This window comes from Podarcis bocagei, assembly GCF_964188305.1.
Source record: "Podarcis bocagei genome assembly, chromosome: 9".
NCBI classification, from domain to species: domain Eukaryota; kingdom Metazoa; phylum Chordata; class Lepidosauria; order Squamata; family Lacertidae; genus Podarcis; species Podarcis bocagei.
This window is the reverse complement of record NC_138134.1, coordinates 2668381-2694550: the sequence shown is the minus strand read 5'-3', so window position 1 is coordinate 2694550 and position 26170 is coordinate 2668381. Positions and strand designations below refer to the sequence as shown.

The window sequence follows — 26170 nt, the reverse complement described above, 5'->3', positions numbered from 1 at the left end:
GGGGGGCGGGATACGCAGCAACATGATTCCATACCCAGACGTGCAAGTCTGTTCTCCATGGAAATCAGTGGAGGCGGTATAGTTTTGATTCCTTTCCATGGGGCTTGCAAGGGAAGCTTCCTAGTGTGCCTTACACTTAGTCAGACCCTTGGTCCCTGTAGCTCCCTCTTGTGTATCCTGACTAGCAGCGACTCGCTAGGGTTCAAGACTGAGGACACTTACAGCTCTCCTTGGAGATGACAGGATTTGAATCCAAGACCTCGTGCATGCGGAGCAGATGCTCTACCAGTGAACTATGATCCTTCCAGCTTGTTTCTGCCCTGGGCTTCTGGAAGGCTGGACAGCAGGAGGCCTCCCTTGGAAGCCAACAGTAATGTTTTAAGATTCAGGTGTACTTTGAGGTCTAAATATTTTATTTTTCAAAATGCAGCATCTCAAATGGCAACGAGGGGAAGCAGCTCCCCCCTGGGGAGGAAACTGATGATGGGTCATGCTGATGTCCTTTTAAAGGGGTTAAGCTGAATGAGTGAAGGATAAAATGATTTGACACTAGAGAAGACCAATGTTAGTCTAGTGGTCACTGGGTCATTACTTGAAATGGATTTCATTCTGAAACTGCCGCACCACTTCATGCACACATAACCCTTTATTCATGTTATTAAAAAGTAGAAAGCATATATTCGAAACAGCTTTCCTGATTTGTGGAGCGGGAGTTGGGTGGAACTCCATTTTTAAAAAGCAGAATTTTTAATTTGCAAATTAACATCATAAATACATTTTATTTTATCCTAAATAATAATATATTTTAACAGGCACCTGCATCTATAGCTCACAAATGCAGGGCACGGATGCAAGCTACAGAAAAGTTGAGGTGTCTTTTGTGTGTTTTTATTATACCTGGTATCAGATGGAAGGAACCTGTAAATCTTGCAACCAAAACCCTCAGATTCTGTTAACTGTGTAAATTAAGAAAGTAAGAGGCAGCCCTCACAGTCACACTCGCCTCTTTGCCAGGACTTTGCTGATCCAGAAATTCCCCCCATGTCTGCCTTTCCCTGAGGTCTCCAGGGGAGGCTCTGGTGCGGAGGTCCCCGCTTGTGGCTCCGCGTGAGAAGAGGAGGCAGGACTCCCTGCGCCAGTGGCCTGAATCCAGCCAGGATTTCAACCAACATTTTATGTAGCTCTTTATAGTAAAAAAAATCTCTTTAAGGGGTTTACATGTAAACTTTTTAAAAACATGGTCCTAAAAGCTAAAGCAGTGTACAAAACAGAAAATTAAAATGCTAAGAGTTTGAGTTCAGAAAAGCCTGGGCAAACATTTAGGTTTTTAAGAGGTGTTTAAAAGTCATTACTTTAGGAATGGCTGTTTATTGTTTACTGCCCTGATACCTTTTGATGAGGGGTGATTCATAAATATCTTAATACATATAAATAAATAAATTTATAAATCATCCTAATAAAGAACATGTGACTTTTACCTGTTTGTATCTCTGTGAAATCTGCAATTCCAAAAACAACTTCCAAGGTTCACAGATCTTCCCTTAGTGGGTGGTGCAGACGCGCTATTCTGAATAGTGCTTTTTGTAGCATAGGGTTAGGGGCAGTGGGGTAAGTTTGGAGAACCAGCACAGGAGGTGGCGGGGGGGGGGGGCAAGTGGCCTGAATAAGTTTGAAAGCTGCTGCTGTAACACTTTCCCCCTTCTGCTGTGTGCCTGTAGACAGTGGTGTTCCAGAAGGAGCCATCTGTGTCATTACGACGGCTGCGATTGACGTGCACCACCCCAACATCTCCTCCGACCTCTTCACAGTGGACGTGCCCATGAAGATGATGGGGAGCAACGGGACTTCCGCCAGCGTTGCCTCAGGCAGTGCCTCCAGGTCCACAGACAGCTCCGTCACCAGAGCCCAGAGTGACAGCAGCCAGACCTTTGGCTCTTCCACGGACTGCAGTACAACCCGGGAGGAGTCCTCTGAGTATTGCCCCTTGGAGAGGGCTTGCCATGTAGCCAAACGTGATCAGGTAGATTCTTCTTCCACCCACAGCAGAGTCAACAATGCCGTGGTGCAAGAACTGCTGTCATCCTTGTCCGACGATTCCTGCTTGACACAAAAAGGACTGGATCCGGTCAACCTTAAATTGCCAAGCCCATCAGGGTCTACCAAAGCCAGCCCAGAACTGGAGCACCGAGTGAACATTTACAACAGGAAGAACCAAGAAAGCTTTGGTATGTTTCAGATAAAGCCGGTAATCCACTTTCAGCAGAATACGCCTGTGATCGACAAGTATACGCCTTTGGAATCCAAAGAGCAAAAGTTAAACAGGGTCCCAGATTCATAGTCCTTTTGCTGCCATTGGGGTTATAAAAAAATAAAGGAGAGGCTTTGCAAGGGAGACATACTAAAGCTTTAAATGGGGCTGCCGGAACCAACCCCCGGGTGGCTATTTTGCGTGGATTGGAATGAGTTAAATATTCTTTTAAATAGGGGGGGAAATGCATGAGTTGTGAGAGAGCCAGCACGGAAAATTTGACATTTCTATCACCTGAAGTCCTAGTTGAAGGGATGGGGGCAGAGGCCGATCATGTTAAAACAATGACCTCAAAGATGTATAGATTCTTAATGCGTTTTTTTTAAAGAAGCAGACACAAATCACACAGTTTTTAAGGAATTCTGGACAATCTTCTATCAGGTCAGGTTTCAGCAGGGTATATGATACAAGCGGATGTAAACTTCTCTCCTCCTCTTTCTTACAATCTCCCTTTATATGTGACAACTGCAAACCCCTTTGTATAAAGATGGCAAATATTTTTGTTCTTCCTGAGGAGAAAACAAAAACATTTTTCAGGGAGTACTTTGAATGATGCAGATCAAAGAAATTTTAAAAAAGTGATCTTTTTATTTTTAGCATGAACTTTGGGAAGAAAATATTTTGACAAAATTAAAAGTTGTCGTCTCCAAGACAACAGAATAAAAATGGACATTTTACAAATATGGTTTTAATTAAAAAGATTTTTTTTATATTAAAAAATCCTAAATGCATGATGCTTCATTTTTAAAAAAATACTTTAAGCCTACTTTGGTGTGATATGTAGTGGGGTGTGTGGGTGTTGTTTTTTGTTTTTTAAAGCAGCCGAAAGCAGCGGTGGCTCCCCTGTGGCCCTCACAGGATACTGGGCTACAGTTCCATCATCCCTGCCCCTTGGCCACGCTGCCTGGGCGGAGGGGAGTTTTCTCCCACATCAGCATCTAAAGAGCCACAGCTTGGCCCCTCCTGCGCTAAAGCAGGCAATGTCATTTCATGTTAGACATTTGTTTAGCTCTCCTTTCTACATTAGGGGGTGGGGTCTTTTCAGACCATTTGATGTGGCTTATTCTTATGGAGGGAGGAGTGGTAGCCATGTAAATCTTATGCCTATCATGTCATGTCTTGGAGGAGAGATCTATCAGCAAGCATTGGCCATGGCTCCTTATTCCCAAGTTCTGAAGTGGTGGGTGCTGACATGACAGAACCAAAATGGGCCCCTTGAGCAACAATAGGATTGGTATCTGCATGCTGAGGGTAATCCAGAAATTTGCAGAAATACAGCAATTATTTTTTTTTTAAGGAGGGAGGGATAACAAAGAAAAAACCCAAACTTCCCAAGAAGGAATGCTCAGAAGCCACAGACAGTCGAGTGCTACTTAGAAAAGAAAAATGGAGGCTGGAAGGAATAACTGGGAGGGAGGCATTGCTGGCTGGAACCCTGAACTGGAGCACTCCTATTGAAAGGCAACAATACACCACCACATTTTGTTGCAGGCCCCATTTTTCCCGAATTCCTGCACAGGGATGGCTGGGGGGCAAGAGTGGGGCAGAGTTGTCTCCACGACCCGCTTCCCAGATGCTTCTGGCTGTTGGAAACAGGAAGCTTGAAAGGGAATGCCTGGTCTGTTCCAAGGGCAACCTTCTTGCGGTGAGAATGTGAACAATTTGTTTTCAAAATATTGGTAGATAAGGAATTATTTTATACCCACTTACTCCAGATAGTTACCAAGCCTATGAAGACTACCTAGCTGCTTTTCCCTCTAAATAACACATGGCTAGAAGGATTGATTCCTCTTCTTATAAGGGCAGTAGTATTTGTTTTCTTGGTCCGAAGGTAGATGAGGCCACCAGCTTGCTGAAGCTAAGTCTGCTCTGTGTCTGGGTGGCCGCTGTCTCCTTGTGCATTTCTGACACTGTATTTTCAAAATCATTTCTTGTGGGTGACCTGCAGATCTCCCACTCATTTCTTTGACCTTTACATCTTCTACTTCAGGAACCAAGATGAACCAATATAGGAAAAAGGAAACTATCATAAGTTCTACCAAGCTCAGCATTGTCCATACTGAATAGAAGCAGCTCTTTGGGGCTTCAAACGGGGACAATGCCAGATCAGCAAGAATATTATATTGAGCCAACTTGTGCTTCACCACCTCGCACAGAAAGTATGTGATACCCGCAGCTGAATCTAATGGTATTTGCTGTATCTTTGCCTGGAGGTACAAAGTGGTTGTAACTTTGATGGCAGTTATCCCCTTCCTCTGCAAGACAGATGCTATTTTGAAGATGGGAGTTGCACATGAAGCTGAGAGGTCTTGAGCAAGTCAAAAGCTAGACCGGCAGATGGGCTCAGAGGCTCAGCAGCTGGAGGCAGTATCTGGCAATGCTCCAGTCTGTCCCCTATGGCGGTTATTATTTTTAATACTTCTGTAAAGCAGCTAAAAGGGATCCTGCTTTTCCAGTCACATCAGGACACCGGTAGCTTGTTTTTATTCTGTTGACAGTGATCTGTGCTTAGCATTAGGAAGTGCTGAAGTGTGTGTTGGGCTGGGGCTTGCGTAAAGATGGAGGCTGGGGCAAAGCTTATAGCTATCTCTGCTCCTTTCTTATGCTGGAGGACTCAGGTGGTTTTTTTGCCAGTTTTTATTAGGAAAAAAATCTGTTCATGCTGGATTCACACAGGAAAAATCTGATTCCTGTGGCTCTTTTGTAAATTACTGTAAATTCCACATACTGTTGTTTAGTTGTTTTTACTCATAAAAATGACACAAAACGGAAATACACAAAAATCAGTTACTATAAACAGAAATCAATAAAACCTTTTTAAAAACAAGCAAATGAAAGACGCAGCAGATCATGCGCCACCAAAAGAAGCCACAAATACTAAGAAAAACCCTTCAAGCTAAGGGCCAAAAGTCTGGGTAAAAAGGAAAGTTCCTGCCTTGCACCTAAAGCTAAATGAAGATGGGCTAGGTGAGCTCTGGAGAGAGCATGCCACAGGCAGGGAGCCAGCAGGGAGAAAAGGTCCATACTTGTGTTGCCACCCTCCAGACCTTCTGAGAATGACCATGCAGAAGGGCCTCAGGTGACCAGTACAGGGTCCAGGCTGGTTCGCGTGGCTAGAAGCAACCCTTGAGGTATAGGTCAAAACCAGCACTTTAAATTCATCCCAGAAATTAACTGGCAGTGCAGTCAGGCCAGGATTAGTGAGCAACCTCCTGTCAAAATTCTGCATCAGCTGCAGTTTCCAAGTCATCTTCAACACATTGCTGTAATCTAACCTAGAGGTTACCAGAGCATAGACAACAGAAGTTAGGTTAATCCCTTTCCAGATAGGGGTGTAGATGCCCACCAACCAAAGGCCACAAGCCTCAAGTGATAGTGATTGACCCAGCAGCACACCCTTAGCTACACATCTGCTCCTTCAGAAGGACTTGCAGGCCACATCCCATCCATGCAGTCAAAATAAATAAAAAAATTGTCCAGTAGCACCTTAGAGACCAACTAAGTTTGTTCTGGGTATAAGCTTTCGTGTGCACGGCTACCTACCTGAATCCATCCATGCAATTTAGGGAACCACCCACTAAAAATAATAATAATTTATTATTTATACCCCGCCCATCTGGCTGGGCCTCCCCAGCCACTCTGGGCGGCTTCCATAAAACCAAAAATACAGTAAAATCACACGTTAAAAACTTCCCTGAACAGGGCTGCCTTAAGATGTCTTCTGAATGTCAGGTAGTTGTTTATCGCTTTGACATCTGCTGGAAGGGCGTTCCACAGGGCGGGCGCCACTACCGAGAAGGCCCTCTGCCTGGTTCCCTGTAGCTTTGCTTCTCGCAATGAGGGAACCGCCAGAAGGCCCTCGGCGCTGGACCTCAGTGTCCGGGCAGAATGATGGGGGTGGAGACGCTCCTTCAGGTATACTGGACCGAGGCCGTTTAGGGCTTTAAAGGTCAGCACCAACACTTTGAATTGTGCTCGGAAACGTACTGGGAGCCAATGCAGGTCTTTCAAGACCGGTGTTATATGGTCTCGGCGGCCGCTCCCAGTCACCAGTCTAGCTGCCGCATTCTGGATTAGTTGTAGTTTCCGCGTCACCTTCAAAGGTAGCCCCACGTAGAGCGCATTGCAGTAGTCCAAGCGGGAGATAACCAGAGCATGCACCACTCTGGCCAGACAGTCCGCAGGCAGATAGGGTCTCAGCCTACGTACCAGATGGAGCTGGTAAACAGCTGCCCTGGACACAGATTTGACCTGTGCCTCCATGGACAGCTGTGAGTCCAAAATGACTCCCAGGCTACGCATCTGATCCTTCAGGGGCACAGTTACCCCATTCAGGACCAGGGAATCCTCCACACCTGCCCGCCTCCTGTCCCCCAAAAACAGTACTTCTGTCTTGTCAGGATTCAACCTCAATCTGTTAGCCGCCATCCATCCTCCTCTGCCTTTTCTGGATTAAGCTTCAATTTATTAGCTCTCATCCAGTTGAAGACAGGCCAGTGGACTGCCATTATAAAGGCAGAGAATTATAAAGAGAGAAGAGAATCATTTTCCCCCCTTTTAATTTTCAGCTGATGTCTCATGAAGCTGGAAGGAATTGCTGATATAAACTGGCTGAACACAGATGGAGCATTATATAGCTTTCTATACAGTGGAACCTCCTTGCACAATATCAATGATTCCTTTCATAGCTCACCTACACATTCTGTAACTAAATGCCTCCAATAGCCTACCAGGGAATATTCCTATCTAGCTCCTAGTGGCTTGAATCATTTATCACAGCCAGATACAGCTTTGCAGGACCAACACCATTTATTGCAAACCATTCACAAGCTTCCTTTGGGCCTACATGATTGTTTTGTCTGACTCCTTTTTGCTTCTTGTCTCTTTCAACTTTGTGGTTTCTTTATCTTCTGAAGCCTAACCACCACAGACAGGCTGTCTCTAAGGCTTCTGTTCTGGTTATAGCAGCTAACCATCCTCCCCCCACCCCCCACCTCCGTGTTATGTTGGCTGTCTAATCACGTCACAATCAGATTAGATCTGCTAATAGGGTGGAAGTCACAACTCCCAGGATAGGCACCAGATCTGCCCAACTGTCATCTATTTATTAAAGATGCAGATCATGACAGAGCAGGAGATAGGAGCCCAAGGTAAAATAAAACCTAGTGACCACGCAGGCTTGGTGGAGAGGAAAACCAAGATGACAACATGCTATCCACAGGTTAAGATTTTTCCCAAGGGCCTACAGCAGACCTCTGGGCCTGCAACCCACAGCCTATTGTTAAAGCAGCTGCTGTATTGCTAGATGCACTATTTTAAGGAAGCTTTATTAAAGGAACCAGGGGAGGCCTATCACTATAAATAAATAAAAAAAGCACACACAGTGGTACCTCGGGTTACAGACGCTTCAGGTTACAAACTCCGCTAACCCAGAAATAGTACCTCAGGTTAAGAACTTTGCTTCAGGATGAGAACAGAAATCTCACGGGGGCAGCGGGAGGCCCTATTAGCTAAAGTGGTACCTCAGGTTATGAACAGTTTCAGGTTAAGAACAGACCTCCAGAACGAATTAAGTTCTTAACCCGAGGTACCACTGTATATATTCTAATTTTTCCAAGTGTTAAGAGCTTCTGTTTCAACAAGAGAATAATTGTTGCATTTCCAAACAATATTTGAAGATTAGCAGCTAAGTCTTAGAATTCTAACTACACTGAAAATGTGAACAAAGCAAATAAACCCAAATGGTGATGGACTGTACCAGTGCATGCAAGTATATTGTGGTAAATAATTTTAGTTCTTCCCTTCCCCCACCCCAAAAAGCCTCAAACTCAAGAACTGTAAGACATATTGCTTAGAAAGGTAGATTCAACATGCCATGTATATCATAAGCAGTCATATCTTCAAACTTATGGGGGGAGGGAACCAGGAGCAAAATCCATTCTGGAAGTGGAAGCTACCTTCGTCTTTAATCTGTTTAGTCTCACGTGCTAGAACTGCAGGACAGTGCAAAATCTGTCTGCATAATTTGGACATTTTGACACAATATAATGTTTTATTATAATCAGTGCATGCAACAAAATGCATTCGCCAAACAAGCTTTCTACATTCTGCTTACACAGGAAATCCCAAAGGGTTACCAACATTAATGTCATTTTAAGACACGGGGTTTGCTCATGTTTTTCTGTGTTCAGTCCTTGTCCACTGAACAACCAACAGTTGGTTAGTTGGTCAGTATATTTCAGGGCATAGTAGATACATGTCAAGGCATGGGAAAAAGTGCCAAGTGGGGTCCTGCAGGGTTCCCGTCCTGGGCCCACCATTGTCCAACATTTTTATAAACGACTTGGATTAAGGAATTGAGTGGGAGGGGTAGATAAATATTGCAGAAGACAGAATCAGGATTCAAAATGACTTAACAGATTGGCAAACTGGGCACAAACCAACAAAATGAATTTCAATAGGGACAAATGTAATGTTCTGCACTTGGGCAGGAAGAACCAAATTCACAAATAATGGTCTTTTCCGTGTACACCCCCCCCCATGTATAACACACACACCCCTATCTATTTTGGGGGACTAAAAATTAAGAAAATGGGAGATAGCCCAGTTGTTGAGCTTTTTTTGGGGGGGGGGTATCGAAAATCACTCACCTGCCTGGCCGACACTTAACACTCATGCGCGTCGCAACAGGCTCCAAACGTCGTCCCCTCAATGGCAGAAGCAGCCTATTGCCCACCCAATTGCCACAGCGACATCCAATCAACACCACCCCTTGCAGCAGACACCAATAGCACGCTGCATAACATCTCCAACTTGCGGCATCAACCAATCCCATGCCACCCCTAGCCACTAACCATGTATAAGACAACCCCAGATTTTAAACATATTTTTTCAGTTAAAAAACAGTCTTATACACAGAAAAGTACGGTATATGAAGGGGGACACCTGGCTTGCCAGCAGTACATGTGAAAAGGATCATGGGGGCTTGGTGGACCACAAGCTTAATATGGATCAACAGTGTGATGCAGCAGCTAAAAAAGCTATTCTAGGCTGCATCAACAGAAGTCTAGTGTCCAGATCAAGGGAAGTAATATGTCTCACTCTATTCTGCCTTGGTCAGATCACTCTTGGAGTCCTGTGTCCAGTTCTGGGCACCACAATTTAAGAAGGATGTTGACAAGCTGGAACGTGTGCAGAGGAGGGCAACCAAGATGATCAAGGGTCTGGAAACCAATCCGCATGAGGAGTGGTTGATGGAGCTGGGTATGTTTAACCATACCCAGATATGATAGCCATCTTCAAATATCTCAAGGGCTGTAACATGAAAGATGGAACAAGCTTGTTTTCTTCTGCTTTGGAGGGCAGGACTTGGCTTCAAATTACAAGAAAGGAGATTCCGACTAAACATCAGGAAGAACTTTCTGAGGGTAAGAGCTATTCGACAGTGAAACAGTCTTCTTTGGGAGGTTTTTAAGCAGAGGTTGGATGGTCGTCTGTCATGGATGCGTTAGTTGAGATTCCTGCATTGCAGGGGGCTGGACTAATGACCCTCTAGGTCCCATCCAACTCTGATTCTATGATTCATGGGGATTCCTCTTCACATAAGTACAACACAAAATGTATCCGATGCATATTTTATTACAGAATTAGAAAGTCTTCATCAAATAGCTTGTAGTCAAATGGGAACTAAAAAGGCAAAAACAATATATATTACAAGGCATTCAGATATCACCTAGAACATACAATTTTGGCAACAGATCACCAGTTATTACATTTTTTGTTTCATTTAAAAATAATTGTTTAAAATGATCATTTCAAAGCTGGTCACATTCATTTCTGCCCGAATACTTGAGGTTTTCACTTTTTCAATGCCGCTGTCAATTCAGGAACAACCTGAAAAAGCCATAAAAGCAGGCTAAATTTAAATATGCAAAGAACTGGAACATCTTAGAAGTGTTATGAAAGCTTAAGAAACATGTTTAAGCAGCTAAACTTAAGCACATTTGGATGACCTTAAAAACGAACAAACCACCACGTGTTGACCAACAGCAAGCACAAAGTTTACATGATACTCAAGGTATTGTATGCTTGTTCTGCCCGTCACAGATGCAAAAGGTGTATGGCTGCTGATTGCGATGCTCAAGATCAGCAGGATGACTGAACATGAAGACTTCTTTCTGCACTGGGCTCTAAAGCCTGTCCCAGCTGCAGCCAAGAAAAAAACCCCTTTAGAGCAGGTTGCTAAATCCAGACTCACCTAGTGGCAGTGAGAGTGGCTACTGGGCAGAGATGATGAGAGCAGTAACTGGACCACAACTGGAAGGCCACAGGCTCCCCACTCCCTGCTTTAGCATGCAATGCTGAAGTCTTTGTATTAAAAAAGCCAACAAATTACGGCATAGCCAAACTTTCATTTCAGCTGATTTATAAAGCTCAGAACTGTTGCTGTAGAATGTTGTAAAAATTTTATGTGAAAAACAGAGTTCTGATTTTATTTCTCTAGTTTTGAGAAACCAAAGAAGCACTAAGCAAGCAGTCCACTTTATTTCAAATGCAACTTTGTGGTGGGATGTGCAAAATCAGGCCATGAAGGCAGACAGAAGAGCTCATTTAACTAAGCCGGTGTTTCAGAGGGACAGGTGCCAGCAGCTTGGCACCTGTAGCAGATCTGTCCCTTAACTGAGCTCTGCCCATGCTGCACGGTGAGTCTTACTAGTCTTCTGAAGAGCAGCAATCCATGAAAACAGGTGGTGGATTGGCCTACTGACTACACCTGAAATGCTACCTAGTAAATATCAGTTACCTTCTCTTTCCAGGGGCTGTAGGATGCCCTCACTCAGCAAGATCCCAGCTGATGAATAAAGCCTCTCAATTATTTAAGAGATCTACATTTCCATTAGGTGGAAATAATGTGGTCGTACAAAATTTATTAAGGAAATTGTCTACATGTTGTTTCTTCCGAATGTCACTTTGTCTCCAGCTTATTAAAAGGCCCATGTTTACTGCCAAGCCGACAGGCATTAGTTCAGGAATAGCATTAAGTGCTGGCAGGGTTTCTGCCGCCTCTCCTCCATCTATATACCACCAGGCACCCATGCCAGGGGCACAGATTACATGCTAGGAGAACCCCAAAGGGGGAGGAGAGAAAAAGACTGAGACGGCAAGCGGCCGTTTCAGCAGCACAAGTAAGCATTTTCAAACACAAAATATAAGATGGCATGAAATAAATGTCAGCACTGTTTCGTTCTGGGAAAGTCACACTCTTGTCACTTTACATAACAAACTAAGCCAATCTTAGATTTGGTGCAAGCCATTTCACTCTTCCTTATATATTAGTGTTTACTTTAGTAACATTCTGTAATGGGTGAAGCCAACTGATTAAGATTTAGGAAGACATAACATAGATTGTAAAAATAATAAAAATGAATGTGATCCTCTGAGGCCAGCGTGATATGGGGTTGACCCAATGGGAGTCCTTTGCTTTCCTTACTACTAGAGATGAATTTAGACACCAAGGCACATACCCAACCACAGTTCAGCCATGTCTTCAGAGCCAAAGAGCAAGGTAGTGAGTCTGGCTTGCTGGAATCTCAACCCTAGCCAGCTTGCCCTGCCCAGGAAGTTCTAGCAAAAATCCTTGGAGGCAAGAGGTCAGACAAGGAAATGCCCCTTCTATGGAGTACAGCCCAGTCCCCTACCTGACCAGAGCTGACCTAGTGGTGTGTGTCCAGTAAAGGTAAGAGACCCCTGGACGGTTAAGTCCAGTCAAAGGCAACTATGGATTGCAGCTGTCAGAGCTGCTTGAAGATCCTAGCTCACAGAGGATCACGCTAGCCAGCGATCATTAAGTAAAAGTCTTTATTGAATTACAGTTTCCATTCTCACGCTGCTGCGCGCAAACTCTACGTCTAGTAGCTAGATCGGCGAAGCTCCGTCTGAGTCTCCGCCCCGTGTGCACCAACTTAATATCCTAGCCTTGCTCCACCTTTTCCGCCTGACTGTCCTCCTCTGGGTCCCTCTACCCCCCGGGGCTTCTTCCTTCCGGGATTCTTCTGACGCTGACCCGGACCCTCCTGCCTCCTTGCGCCGGGCTTTAGGACCTGGTTCCCTTTCGGGGCTGCTTACTGCGCCGCCTTCCTCTGCATTTGAACTTGGCGCGCGCGCCCAACCTTCCACCTTCCTCTTAACCGTTTCTTCGCTCCCCGATGGAGGTGTGGCCACTCCTGACTCATGCCCTCCCTCCTGTGGTGAGCTGCCAGCGCTTCCCCCCTGGCTCCCTTCCTCTTCCCTGCTTCCTGGCGGTGACGCTGGTCCCGATTTCCAGCTGCTCCCCCCTGAGTCCCTTCTGGCTCTATCTTCCTGGGGTGCCCCCCTTGACTCCCCCCTTGCCCTGGCCACTGGTGCTCCTTTCTGTGAATCCTCTGATTCACTGGAAAGACTAGGAGATCTCGGGTCGTCGTCATCACTCATCTTTTCTTCTGCCTCCTCCCCTTCGCTCTCTGTTTCCTCCCTTGCCCGTGCCTCTGCTCCTAAACCCCTGACATCCATCCCCCCCTCGAAGCCCCCCATTCCCCCCTCCCCTCCTTCCGGTGCTGGAGCTGGGGGCTGCTGTTGCAAAGGGACGAACGTCGGATATCGGTCGCTTCCCGTGGCGGGCCTCCATCTGAAGTCTTCCGGTTCTTCCTCCCTGCTCTCGTCGACGACGGTCACCTCCGCTTCCATCTCTGTGCCGCCGTGCTCGAAACCAGGGTCGTCCCCGAAAATGTCCATGTCCGTCTCTCCCTCACTTCCTCCTGGCGGCGTTGCTCGTCCTGAGCATTCCAGCCACTTTCTGCGGAACTGCTCCTCTGGCCTATCGTCCCACCAATACGAGGGTTCTGAGGCGGATCCCGAGGGTGACCCCTCCGGGGAACGGACGTCTCGTGTCGGTTCCTCGTCCGAGTCGAACCCCCGGAACGTGCTGGCCGAAAGCGTGGGCGTGAAAAGCCAGTCGTCGAAAAAGTCTGCTGGCATAGGTCTATGTGGGAAGAGGGCATGAAACTCGTCTTTGAGCAGAGGTTCGTCTAAGGCGTAGCCCGGCACCCAGCTGTTCGCACTGGCCGGGGTGCCCTCCTTGGCGAGAAAGTATTCTACCCCCTCTTCCCCCCATCTGGAGTCCAAAATCTCCGTGACTTCGTTGATGCGCTCCTTCTGTGCCACTCCCGCGTGCCCTGTTCTGTCTCTGGCCGGACTCGGCGCCGTTCCGGGTTCCTGGAACCTGTGCGGTGCCTTGTAGGGAGTGAGCACCGATCTGTGGAATACCGGATGCATTCTGGAACCCTCCGGAAGTGCCAGTCTGAAAGCTACCGGGTTGACTTGCTCTTCGACTTGGTAGGGCCCCAGTTGCTTATGCCCTAGTTTCTTCTTGGCCAACGACCTGGCCGGCACTGCGTTGGCTGCTAACCAAACCCAGTCTCCCACGTGGAGCTCTTCTCCAACCCTTCTGTGCTTGTCTGCTTGTACCTTGTATGCGTGCTTGGCCAGCTCCAGGTGGCGCCTCAGCTGATCGTGGACTTCCTGCAGCTCCGACGCGAACGCATCTGCTGTCTGCGGCTCCCCCTCCCCCATTCTTTCCAGTCCCGGGAAGGTTCTGGGGTGCCTTCCGTTGTTGGCGAAGAACGGCGTGACCCCCGTGGACACGTGCTTCGTGTTGTTGTAGGCGAACTCGGCAAGCGGCAGGTAATCCACCCACGTCGCAGGCTGTTGATTTGCATAACATCGCAGGTACTGCTGCATGATGGCATTGACCCGCTCCGCTTGCCCGTTGGTCTGCGGGTGTCTCGCCGACGCCAGGTTGATCTTGACGTTCAGGAAGCCCATCAGCTTCTGCCAGAAATTCGAGATGAACTGCCGCCCCCGGTCGGACAGAATAGACCGTGGCAGACCGTGAACCTTGAACACGTGGTCTATGAACAGTTTGGCGGTTTGCTCCGCCGTGGCCACCTTAGCACACGGAATGAAATGGGCCATCTTGGAAAACAGGTCCACCACCACCAGCACTGCCGTCTTGCCCCTTGAGCTGGGCAGATCCGTGACAAAGTCCAGGGCCACCCTTTCCCAAGGTTCGACCGGAGTTTGCAGGGGTTCCAACAGTCCGGCCGGCGGTTTGTGCACTGGTTTGGCCCTCTGGCAGGTGTCACACCTCGCCACGTAGTCTGCGACCTCCCCTCTCATTCCAGGCCACCAGAAATCCCTGGCTACTAATTCCACCGTCTTCTCCTTGCCAAAGTGCCCGGCCGTGGGCGCGTCGTGCAGCTGCTGCAGCACCTTGGCTCGAAGTTCGTCTCCCGGCACGTAGATGGCCCCTTTACGGATGAGCAATCCATCTCTTAGCTGGAAACCGTCGGCCGCTGCCTTGCCCCTTTGCACCTCTGCCATCTTTGCTTGCGCGAAGGAGTCATCCTGCAACGCTCGTCGCACCGCCTCTAGGTCCACGGTCGCCGCGGCGCACGCCCACACTGTCGGTGCGAAGATGTGCATGGCGGCCGCTGGTGTTGCGTCCTCCAGATACTGTGGCTTACGGGAGAGAGCGTCTGCCATGATGTTGGTGTCCCCCGGGACATACTCTATTCGGAAGTCGAAGTTCGCAAAGAACTCAGCCCAACGTATCTGCCTCTGGTTCAGGAACTGTGCCGTGCGCCAGTGCTCTAGATTCTTGTGGTCCGTGCAAACCTGCACCGTGTGCTTGGCGCCGATCAGAAAGTGCCTCCACGCCTTGAACGCTGCGTGAATGGCCAGCAACTCCCTGTCCCATATGGTGTAGTTCTGCTCGGACTTGCTGAGCTTCCTGGAGTAAAACGCTCCCGGTCGCCACACCCCCTGCGGGTCTTTCTGCAGCAGGACCGCCCCCACGGCTCTGTCCGAAGCGTCTGTCTCCACCCTCATCGGCTTGCTGGGGTTGACATGAAGCAGCTGCTCTTCCGACGCGAAGAGACGCTTGAGTGCCTGAAAGGACTGCTCCGCCTGCTCTGTCCAAATGAACTTCTTTTTCTTGGAGCTAAGCGTGTCAGTGATGGCCGCCGTCTGCATCGCGAAGCCCTTGATAAACTTGCGATAGAAGTTCGCAAAGCCGACAAACCGTTGGACCTCCTTCCGGTTGCGCGGGCTCTTCCAATCCAACACCGCTCGCACCTTGGCGCTGTCCATGGCGAGCCCCTTGTCAGACAGCTTGTAGCCCAGAAAATCCACCTCCGTCACGTCAAATTGGCACTTCTCCAGCTTGGCGTAGAGCCTATGTTGCTTTAGCCTGCTCAGCACTTCCTTGACGTGTTTGTCATGCTCCTGCTGCGACTCCGAAAAGATCAGGATGTCATCTAAGAAACAGACGCACGTCTTGTAGAGAAGTCCCGCCAACACGTGATGCATAAATGCTTGAAAAACGTGGGAGCCATTTTGCAATCCAAAAGGCATAACTCTATATTCGTAGGTCCCCAGTGGCGTGAACATGGCTGTCTTCCACTCATCACCCTCCCGCATGCGAATGAGGTTGTACGCCCCCCGCAGGTCCAACTTGGTGAACACTCTGCCCTTCCGTACCTTTGCGAGGAGGTCGTCAATTCGGGGCATGGGGAAGTCCGATGGCCTAGTCACACTGTTCAAAATCCTGTAATCCACTACGAGTCTCTTTTGGGGCGTGTCCCGCTTCTTAACAAAGAATACGGGACTGCCCCCCACTGCCTTGGACTCCCGGATGAAGCCGCGCTGCAAATTATGATCAATGAACTCCTTGAGTTCTTGCAGTTCGTCCTCTGACATGGAATACAGTCTCCCTTTAGGCAGCGCCGCCCCCGGCAGCAGGTCAATTTTGCAGTCATATGGTCTGTGAGGGGGTAGCCTGTCTGCCTCCTTCTCGCAGAAAACTTCCAAAAATTCAGCGTACTTGTGGGGAATCGCTTGCAGCGTGCCTAGCAGCAGCTGTGACTCCTCTTCCTCTCCTTCCTGCCTGGGCACGATGCAGTGTTCAGCACAAAAGGAAGAGCCGAAGGTCAGCTGCCTCTGGTACCAAGCCATCGTTGGGCTGTGCTTGTCCAGCCAACTCATGCCCAATACAACGGGCGTGTCAGATAGTTGAGTGACGTTGAAGCTGATGATTTCTCTGTGATTCCCAAGTCGCATCACCATTGGTGGCGTCTGCTTCACCACTTGCCCCCCGAGCAGCTCCCTGCCATCCACCGTGACAACCTGCAGGGGCAGTGTGGCCGGCAGCAACTGCACAGCGTGCCTGTCGACAAAGTCCTGCCCTATAAAGTCCGCATTGCTGCCTGAGTCAATGGTGATTGGCACGTCTATGGTGATTCCATTGGGCAGCTGGAGAGATGCTGTGAGCCTCACTACTGGTTTGGGCGGGAGGGGGTTCACGGGCTGTAAAATCTCTGGGGACTGCGTCACTAACACGTCTGGCTGGGCCCCAGTGCCTCTTCCTCCAGCCAGACTGCGTCGTTTCCCTGCTGTGGTCCTCCTTGCTGCGTTGCTGCAGTCACCATTGCTGAGGCTGCAGTGAGCTTGTGGGGCCTCTGGGGACACTCTTTTGCCATATGCCCTGGTTCCTCACAGACGTAACACTTCCTGTTCCCTCTAGGAGGCTTCGCTTTCACTGCTGCCGGTGCTAGGGCTCTGGTTGCTGACTGAGCCCTTGCACCTCCAACCTCCATAGGTTCGGCTCCTCCTCCTGGCGGAGGCGTGGATTGCGCCCGCGCTGCTTCTCTGGGAAGGAAGGAGGGGCCCCCGGCTGGTTCGCGCCCTCCACGCCCTTCGTCCTTGCTCCACGGACGTCCTTCCAGCCTCACCCCCACTGCCAGTGCCCTCTGAACGACCTCCTGGGTGGTTCGGGGTCTCTCCCCCCTCGCGATCTCATCTTTAATCGAGTTGTGCAGCCCCTCCCAAAAGAGGTCTCTTACAGGAGCCGAATCTCTGTCCCATTCCAGGGCACTGACCAAGGCGAAAAAGCGGGCATGATACTGCCTGACGCTGGCCCTCCCTTGTCTCAGCCCATGCACCTCCTTCCGTGCAAGATCCACGTCAATACTTGATAAAAAGCACCCATCCATCGCTTTAATAAAGGCATCCGCATTCTGGAGCGCCGGATCCTTATCTCTCCATAAATTGCGTAGCCATGCTTTCGCATCCCCATGCAGATGGGACATGATGAACCCCACTCTCTCTTGTTCATCTCTAAAGTCTTTATGCAGCAGTTGCAGTGCACACAGTACGTCGGCTCTAAAGTTGGGATACTGTTGCAGGTTCCCATCGAAGTGAGAGACCAGCCCGCCTGTCCGTCTCGCCAACCCAATTCCCTCCTGCCGGGGTGTCTGCTTTGTCAGCACGTCTAACCTGACCTGGAGATCCCTGCAGGCGGCAGCTGCCTCCTCCTCTCTCTTCCTGGATGCGAGAACCTCGGCGTTCAGTTGTGTCACTGCTTTTCTGAGGTCCTCTATCTGCTGCTCAGCCGTCATGTCGTCTGCCGTTCGTGAGCTCGCTAGTAGGCACCTGTCTCTCTCCCCTCCTCGAGGCTGTAGATGCCCACAATGGTGAGACGGAGCTTACTGTCAGAGCTGCTTGAAGATCCTAGCTCACAGAGGATCACGCTAGCCAGCGATCATTAAGTAAAAGTCTTTATTGAATTACAGTTTCCATTCTCACGCTGCTGCGCGCAAACTCTACGTCTAGTAGCTAGATCGGCGAAGCTCCGTCTGAGTCTCCGCCCCGTGTGCACCAACTTAATATCCTAGCCTTGCTCCACCTTTTCCGCCTGACTGTCCTCCTCTGGGTCCCTCTACCCCCCGGGGCTTCTTCCTTCCGGGATTCTTCTGACGCTGACCCGGACCCTCCTGCCTCCTTGCGCCGGGCTTTAGGACCTGGTTCCCTTTCGGGGCTGCTTACTGCGCCGCCTTCCTCTGCATTTGAACTTGGCGCGCGCGCCCAACCTTCCACCTTCCTCTTAACCGTTTCTTCGCTCCCCGATGGAGGTGTGGCCACTCCTGACTCATGCCCTCCCTCCTGTGGTGAGCTGCCAGCGCTTCCCCCCTGGCTCCCTTCCTCTTCCCTGCTTCCTGGCGGTGACGCTGGTCCCGATTTCCAGCTGCTCCCCCCTGAGTCCCTTCTGGCTCTATCTTCCTGGGGTGCCCCCCTTGACTCCCCCCTTGCCCTGGCCACTGGTGCTCCTTTCTGTGAATCCTCTGATTCACTGGAAAGACTAGGAGATCTCGGGTCGTCGTCATCACTCATCTTTTCTTCTGCCTCCTCCCCTTCGCTCTCTGTTTCCTCCCTTGCCCGTGCCTCTGCTCCTAAACCCCTGACAGCAGCGCTCATCTCGCTTTCAAGCCAAGGGAGCCGGCGTTTGTCCACAGACAGCTTTCCAGGTCATGTGGCCAGGAGGACTAAACCGCTTCTGGCGCAACGGAAAATCGTGATGGAAACCAGAGCACACAGAAACGCTGTTTACCTTCCCGCCGCACTGGTACCTATTTAGCTACTCGTGCTGGTGTGCTTTCAAACTGCTAGGTTGGCAGGAGCTGGGACAGAGCAATGGGAGCTCACCCCGTCGCAGGGATTCAAACCGCTGACCTTACAATAGGCAAGCCCAAGAGGTTCAGTGGTTAAGACCACAGCGCCACCCACCCAATAATCTAGCCTGATGTGGCCCTTCCAGGAGCACATTTAAGAACTAAAGAGGTGGAATTGTTTAACCGAGGGACGAGCCATCACATACAGACAAAGCCTTAAGATACCTGACTGCTGCCATTAGGAGCTGACTCCTATGGGCCGAGGTCCCTTTGGCCCCCCCAAAAAATATTTGAAAGGGCCAGACACCCCCCCCCCATTGATGGACATTGCCACTCAAATGATGTGCATATGCTGTATCTTGTGATCGATTATGTGGGGTGGGGTTGACCTGTGCCCCCCATATTTTATTCAAGATTGCACCCTTGCTGCTCGTTCCTTCACTGCCACAGTTGCCAAAGAGATTTTGACACTTTTCTCAATTATTGAGGTGGGGTAACACAATATAGATCCAGGTAAAACAGGTGCCAGTGGAATTTATGTGGTTGGGGCAATAGTGCCAGAAATAATACGTACCCTCTGTTTCCAAAGTGCCACATTAGCCCAGTCTAGGGGTGTGGACCTTTTTTGGCTCTGGTTTACCTTGCCTCACCCAACAGGCCAACTGTGACAGGTGGTCAGGGCAACCCACTTGTCAGATACATGATGTCACATGATTTATCATCATCATCAAGTGAGTTGTCCCACCCACCTGTCAAAATCATTGCCCTGCAATCAGAGATTAAAAGGAGTGTGGGAGTGCCTGGGAAACATTTTGCAGTGTTCCTTGAAGCAGCCTTTTCTCCCACTTCCTTTAAAGATGTTTTAAGGCAGGGAGAGTGTTGAGAGTGCTGCAATGCACATAACTGGTCCTTCATCACAGAATGATGGGGTAATCAAGGGGGGAAAGCTGGCCTTGCATGGGCAGCAAAAGCAAGCAGACCCCATTTATTTGGAAAGCTTGCCTCACACTGGTCCTTTTTGGAGACTGTAGGGATCAGTGGAGGGAGGGCTTTCCATGAAAGCAGGCAAGGTTTGGGCCAAGTTGGACCCCTTGGCAGGCCCAGATTGCCCCATGGGCCAGAGGTTCCCCATCCTTGGCAGAGTTTTTATTTACATTGGCTTGCTGAGAAGCTCTAGACCATATTCAACTTCACCAGTGGAGGTGGAGGAAGAGGGGGGAATTGCACTCTGCTTCCTGACTTTGAATGCATTCTTCCCACTGGTCCCTCCAGGGGGCACTACAGTTATGCAGGGGCATCCTCACCTCTAAGGAAGGTAGGAATGTACACTGGCACAAAATCAGAGTGTACCTCCTCCTACCATCTTAACCTGCAGCCCAGGAGTGGGAGTAGAGAGAAGCAAATCTCCCTCTGTCCTTGGCCAAGCTACTGGGAGAAGAAAACAGAGCACCGGGAGGGGAGGGCTCAAGATTCCGGCCATTGCTGTTGCATGTAAATTGTAATCTGCTAAAATAAAGTTGTACAGCCATTTGCTCTCAAATACAAGCCTTGCTTCAGTTAATGCAGATTGTGGTCAACCCCTTGCCTGCAGAATTTTCATATAGTTCCATTCTGCTAATAAGATAGGAAACATGTTGTCAGGGGTTCAGGGACAGAGGCACAGGTGAGGGGGGAGACGGAGAGCGATGGGGAAGAAACCCAAGACAGTGAGGAAGAGGATGACAATGACTTGAGGTCTGCCATGAGTCTCTCAAGTGAATCGGAGGATTCCCAGAAGGGGGCGCCCCTGGTCAAGCCAAGGGGGGTCACAGGGGGGACATGCCAGGAGCAGGGAAGCAGCAGGGAGACCCCGAGTGGGAGTGGGAGATCGGGGTCGGCTTCCCAGGAGGAACGGAGTGAGAAGGGTGGAGTTCCCAGTGTGACAGACGGAGCAGAGCAGGAAGGAGACAGGGGAAGGAGATCGGGGCAGGACGTCCTGCCGGAAGGGGCGGAGAGTAGTACAGGGAGTAGTGTAGCTGTCAAAAGGAAGGTCAGGGGTAGCGAACGCGCGCCAAGTTCAAATGTGGAGGCACGCGGAAATGCAGAGAGCCCGGAGGAGGAGCCTGGCCCCAAAGCACGAAGGAGGGGGGAGCAGGCATCTGAGGGATCCGCGTCAGGGGAAAGCAGGAGGGAAGGAACCCAGGGGGGCAGGAAGACCCTGCGGAAAAGAAAGGACAGGAAGAGGTGGTCTAGCACAAGCCTCTTAAGCTGGTGTAGAGGCGGGACCGACTCAGAGGGGACTTCAAACGTCTAGGCTAAAAGACGCGGGGCTGCACGCCTCGGTTGTGGAACCAATAATGAACTGCAATAAACATCCTTGTATATAAGAAGAGCTTGGCGTTGGTCTTTTGTGAGCTGAGACCTGAGGCAGCCCTTGACACATGTTATTAAGTATCATGTAACACATATGGTCAGGGACGCGGGTGGCGCTGTGGGTTAAACCACAGAGCCTAGGACTTTCTGATCAGAAGGTCGGTGGTTTGAATCCCCGTGACGGGGTGAGCTCCCGTTGCTCGGTCCCTGCTCTTGCCAACCTAGCAGTTCGAAAGCACATCAAAGTGCAAGTAGATAAATAGGTACGCTCCAGCGGGAAGGTAAACGGCGTTTCCGTGCGCTGCTCTGGTTCGCCAGAAGCGGCTTAGTCATGCTGGCCACATGACCCAGAAGCTGTACGCCGGCTCCCTCGGCCAATAAAGTGAGATGAGCGCCGCAACCCCAGAGTTGGCCACGACTGGACCTAATGGTCAGGGGTCCCTTTACCTTTACCTTAACACATATGGTCAAGGCTGTATAACCCCATTTGGGAGGCGGTGCTGGCTGCTGAAAGGGGCTACATAGATATTGGCAGATTCATTGAATATAACCCTTGCCATACGAGGTTTCAAGATCCTAAAGAGCAAGGTCTATGACATAATGACTTTTTGCAGGGCTATCAAAATCAGTGCCCATCCCAAACAGCCTTACTTGGATTGAGGTGGGTGAAGGAAACACTTCTAAAGCTTGAAGTACTGGAGAGTGGAAGGAAAGTGATCAGCACACATTCAATCTCTGTTTCCGTCCGTGAGGACTGATAGGCAGCTTTAACCCAGCAACTTTTGGAATGTAATCAGGTTGATTCCCCCACAACAAAACTCACCTTAAACAAGTCGGCTACCAAACCATAATCGGCAACTTGGAATATTGGTGCTTCTGGATCTTTGTTGATAGCTACTATTGTCTGAAAAAAGAAAGTAAAGAGGGAGATTACTCATGGAGTACAAGTTATTGGTGGCTTTCTCTGCAGTCACAGAATCACAGAGTGGGAGGAGACCCACTTGCCCAACCGCCTGTTCCGTGCTCCCAGCCTTGGCTGACCCTGCTGCTCTTCAAGGAGGTTCTTTCTCACTCTTCACAACAGAAATAAAAAACTGAATGTTTACAACCTGTCTTGTGGTGCCTCAATCTTAATTCCCCCCCCCCCAGAATCTGTTGGCAATGCATGTGTCAAGCCAGACACTGGGCACATGCAATGCCACATGGTGAAATTCTATTTGCCTGCCCAGGATCACACTTTAAATCCAGCCTACCACCCTTCATCACAAGCAACTCCCAAGGCAAAACACCAACACCTGCTAGTGCTCTCTCAACTTCTCCGTTCTCACTCTAAAGCAGGGCTGGAGCACCACTGGCCCTCCTGGCTGGGGCTGATGGGAGCTGGAGTCCAACAAGACCCATTCCCAGCCTCGAGATAAGCTGAACAACACATCTAAAAAGATGGGCCTGAGAATCAAAGACCTGGGATGATAATAATAATAAGCATAGGCAATGGGTTGATTCCAGTTCTGAGCTGGGACAAGAGGACTCCCAGTTCCCCTTCCCCCACTGCCAGATCTACTCTGGAATCTCCCCCAACCCCCTGGAGCCAATTTGGGGGACTATTGGGGGGGCTGGAGGGGACTGGAGAGAAAGAAGCTCCACCCTGCACCTGGAAGTCTGTTGCAGGAGCTGCAGTATTGGATACAGTCCACTGGATTGGAATCACTGCAACAATCTTATGGCTGTGGGCTAGATAATTAGAAATTGCAGCCATTGTGCAAAGAGCAACCTTCAACATCCCTGAGGGCTTCAAAACACATGGGCAGCCCTGCTGGTTCAGAGCAAAGGTCTATCTAGTCCAGTATTCCATTCTGCATAGCAACCAAGCAGGTGCTGTTGGGAAGTCCACAAGGAGGACAGAAAAGTCACAGAGCGCCTCTGCAGCTGAGGTCCAGTGGCACACTGCCTCTGAACATGAGAGGTTCAATAAAGCCGTCACAGGTTTCTTGAACCTGCCTAAGGACGTACGGCTCAAGTACCTCCAAAGGGACATTTTACTTTCTCTTTCAAATAGCAGCAACACCACTGTCCTACAATAATATTTATTTGCTAGTTATCAACAGTTTACTTTTAGTGAACTATTTTTCATATAGATATGAAAAATAGTTTTTAAGGGGAGAGAGGAAAGCAGAGAGATTCCATTATTTAAAGATAAATAAATACTGGTTTTCTACCTTGACATAACGACAAATAAATTATACATTTTGCTTGCAAAAAGCTTTGTGGACTACTTTCAGAAACATATTCAAAGTGTGCAAGTTCACAGTGCCAGATAATTGACAGCATGGAGGGTGGAAATCCACTCAGGAGATTGTTGCCATGGTTACAGAAGGGTTTCCCTTGCTTCCACACATTGTTTGAGCAGATACAACCCAACTCTGTCTAGGGTCTGATAAACACACAGAAGTGGGGCACAGTTCAAGTAAAAGTAAAATAAAGTTTAAGCTCTCAAAAATATGTTCTGCGAGTTCAAATATATAACAATATTCAGGAAAAAAAACTCTAGCAAAACATATTTGAACATCTTTTTTTAAAAAAATGGCATTTTCAATGCCCAAAGCAGTGGACAGAAATAGCACAACTTACTGAAGTGATAAAAGATTTGTTTTATTCAAGTCCAGTGCCAAAGCAATTTACAGCACATTTCTCAGCATGTCTATTCAGAATTCTGTCCCACTGAGCTGAGCATGTGTGTAGATCATTGAAGCCTTAGGATATATTGGGGGATATATTGGTATATCATCCAAAACCAGACAAAAGGCCGTATTGTGATATCGTTTTCAAAATTTTTGACCTGGCATTATACTGCTAATCATGATGTGTGTATGTGCTATGCAAAAATCACAATGTGGGGGGAACAGTGAGCTCAGCCAGTGCCTCTACATAGCTCCATCCTTATTTCAGACATGGTGATATATTGGTATATCGTGATGTTTAGCTGGTGATACACTGCGATGTTGGAAACCAGATATCATCCACCCCTGCCTTAGGGCGCAAACCAGTGGTTCCCGCCAGGAGGGCAGCCCAGGGGCCACAGGAAAAGGAAGATTCACCTTAGAGATCCCCTTGTGGTCACAGAAACCCCTGCAGCTGCAAACCCACCCCCACCCCCACTTATGCCATCTGTGTTCCAATGGCGCAAGGGGGAGAGAGAGACCTAAAAGCTCCCTTGTTCTCCAGGGAAACTTCTAAACCAGGAAGAAACATGTACCAGCCCTGGAGATGGCAGAGTGAATCTCCCAGCCAAGGGAAAAAGCTGCCCACCCCACCAGCTTCCAACCCAGCAGGGCTTGGATAGGACAGTTCCTTCACCATCATTACAGACAGATCATTCTGCTTGAGTATTAGAGGGTGAATATTTTCCCTAGCATTACTGGTGGAATCATCTGTTTAGATGGTCGTGACAAAAAAGATGGTTGAATATAGTCCAAGCCAGTCAGGGAGCAGCACACAAGATGGAACATGAATTGGATGTTCCTTTCCATATTGACTTTTAATGCCTCCTCCCCACAAAAAAATCATACGGAGCAGAAAACTATCTTAACGACATAGAGTTTAAGAATGAAAACTGCAGCATCAACAATCTTCCTCCACCAATTTCACCATTCTGGCAGGAGCATCATTTTGCTAGATTCCTTTCCGCCTAAATATTAAACCATAGTTCCTTCACTTTAAAATGCTCATTCTTGCCATTTCTGCCATTTAATTATGTCTCTCAAAGTGCTGTTCATGTGAAAGAGGGCAAATTGTTCTCTTGTTTATCTCAGATAAGTCACTTTGTGAATTGTACTGTACTCCTGTGCACATTTGCCCAAAATAAGTTATTCTTCAGATATCCGAAGAAGTGTGCATACACACGAAAGCTTATACCAAGAACAAACTTAGTTGGTCCCTAAGGTGTTACTGGACAATTTTAATTTTATTTATTTATTTATTTCGACTGCGTCAGACCAACATGGAATCTGCCCAAAATAAGGTTTTACTGTGTTCAATGGGGTTTCCTCCCCAAGTAATTTTATATAGGGTAATAATCTTAGGGTCCTGACCAATAAAATTAATGGATGAAAGTTCTTCATGCCCATTCGTATCAACGAGTCTGCTCTGAGTAAGATGAACACTGGATGCAACCTCAATGCACTAACCATCAACAAATATTTCTGAGACTCCAAGCAGGAGGAGGAGTTTTAAAAGCCACTTTGCCCAGAGTATCAGCTACATGAGTTGGGCTAATGAACAGGTAAGAGGCACCTCAGCTGGTGTGTCATATACCACTATGGGCAATTTTTTTCCAGCAGTCTCCACAGTGGTGTGTGTGTGTCTGTGACACTATTCAGGTACTGAAACTATGTCCCAAAAAGGAGTGTTGCATTGTTCTGCCCAGACATATCTATTTGACTACATGGCTCCAATGTCTTTAGGATGATTTGTTAATGACAAGAAATAGTCTGACTCTTCACAATTCAAAGAGAAAACAAAGCACATCAGAGAACACAAAAAAGAAAACTGGGACATACAGCGAAGACACAGAATTATTTTATAGTTTTCATGCTTCAACATGTGAATTTTCTCACATTAAACTGCCTCTTAAAAAGGCAGGGAAGCTCTTGTTTCAGAGATAATGAAACCCATCTTCCACTGGAGGTACAGAAAGATAATCTGAACAAGTCTTGTGGAAAAACATAGTTGAAAAACATTTCAGCTACTAATGAGTTAAACCTTTTAAAGTTTTATTATCATTTTATAATAGGGTTTCCATTTGAGTGGATAAATGATGGAACATTCAAAAAGCGTCTTTTACTTTATGGAATAGTAAGTCCATAATTCAAATTGCACATTGTTATGCATGAATTCATGTGTCAGATTCTGAAATATATGAATATAGCTCTACGGCATAGGATTCTAAACAGAAACTGTTTTGCTTAAGCTA

At 48.3% G+C, this 26170-nt stretch overlaps 2 protein-coding genes across 6 annotated transcripts in view; one reads left to right on the top strand and one right to left on the bottom strand.

The window, feature by feature from the left end:
- Nucleotides 1-3084, top strand: part of TMEM266 (transmembrane protein 266) — an 81066-nt gene extending 77982 nt beyond the window's left edge. For 3 of the 5 annotated variants that reach the window (XM_081207764.1, XM_081207765.1, XM_081207763.1), the window contains one exon: nt 1719-3083. In XM_081207764.1, the coding sequence (XP_081063890.1) occupies nt 1719-2338 (620 nt within the window). In that variant the 3' untranslated portion in view covers nt 2339-3083. Of the gene's footprint in view, nt 1-1718 lie in introns of all 5 variants that reach the window. The other 2 variants (XM_081207767.1, XM_081207766.1) reach the window with 2 other exon arrangements.
- A 6844-nt stretch (nt 3085-9928) lies between these two features.
- ETFA (electron transfer flavoprotein subunit alpha) overlaps nt 9929-26170 on the bottom strand; it is a 42342-nt gene continuing 26100 nt past the window's right edge. Inside the window, exons 11-12 of the mRNA XM_081207900.1 lie at nt 22025-22105; nt 9929-10201 (exon numbers count right to left, since the gene is read on the bottom strand). Of these exons, the coding sequence (XP_081064026.1) occupies nt 10166-10201; nt 22025-22105 (117 nt within the window). The 3' untranslated portion in view covers nt 9929-10165. The remainder of the gene's footprint in view (nt 10202-22024; nt 22106-26170) is intronic.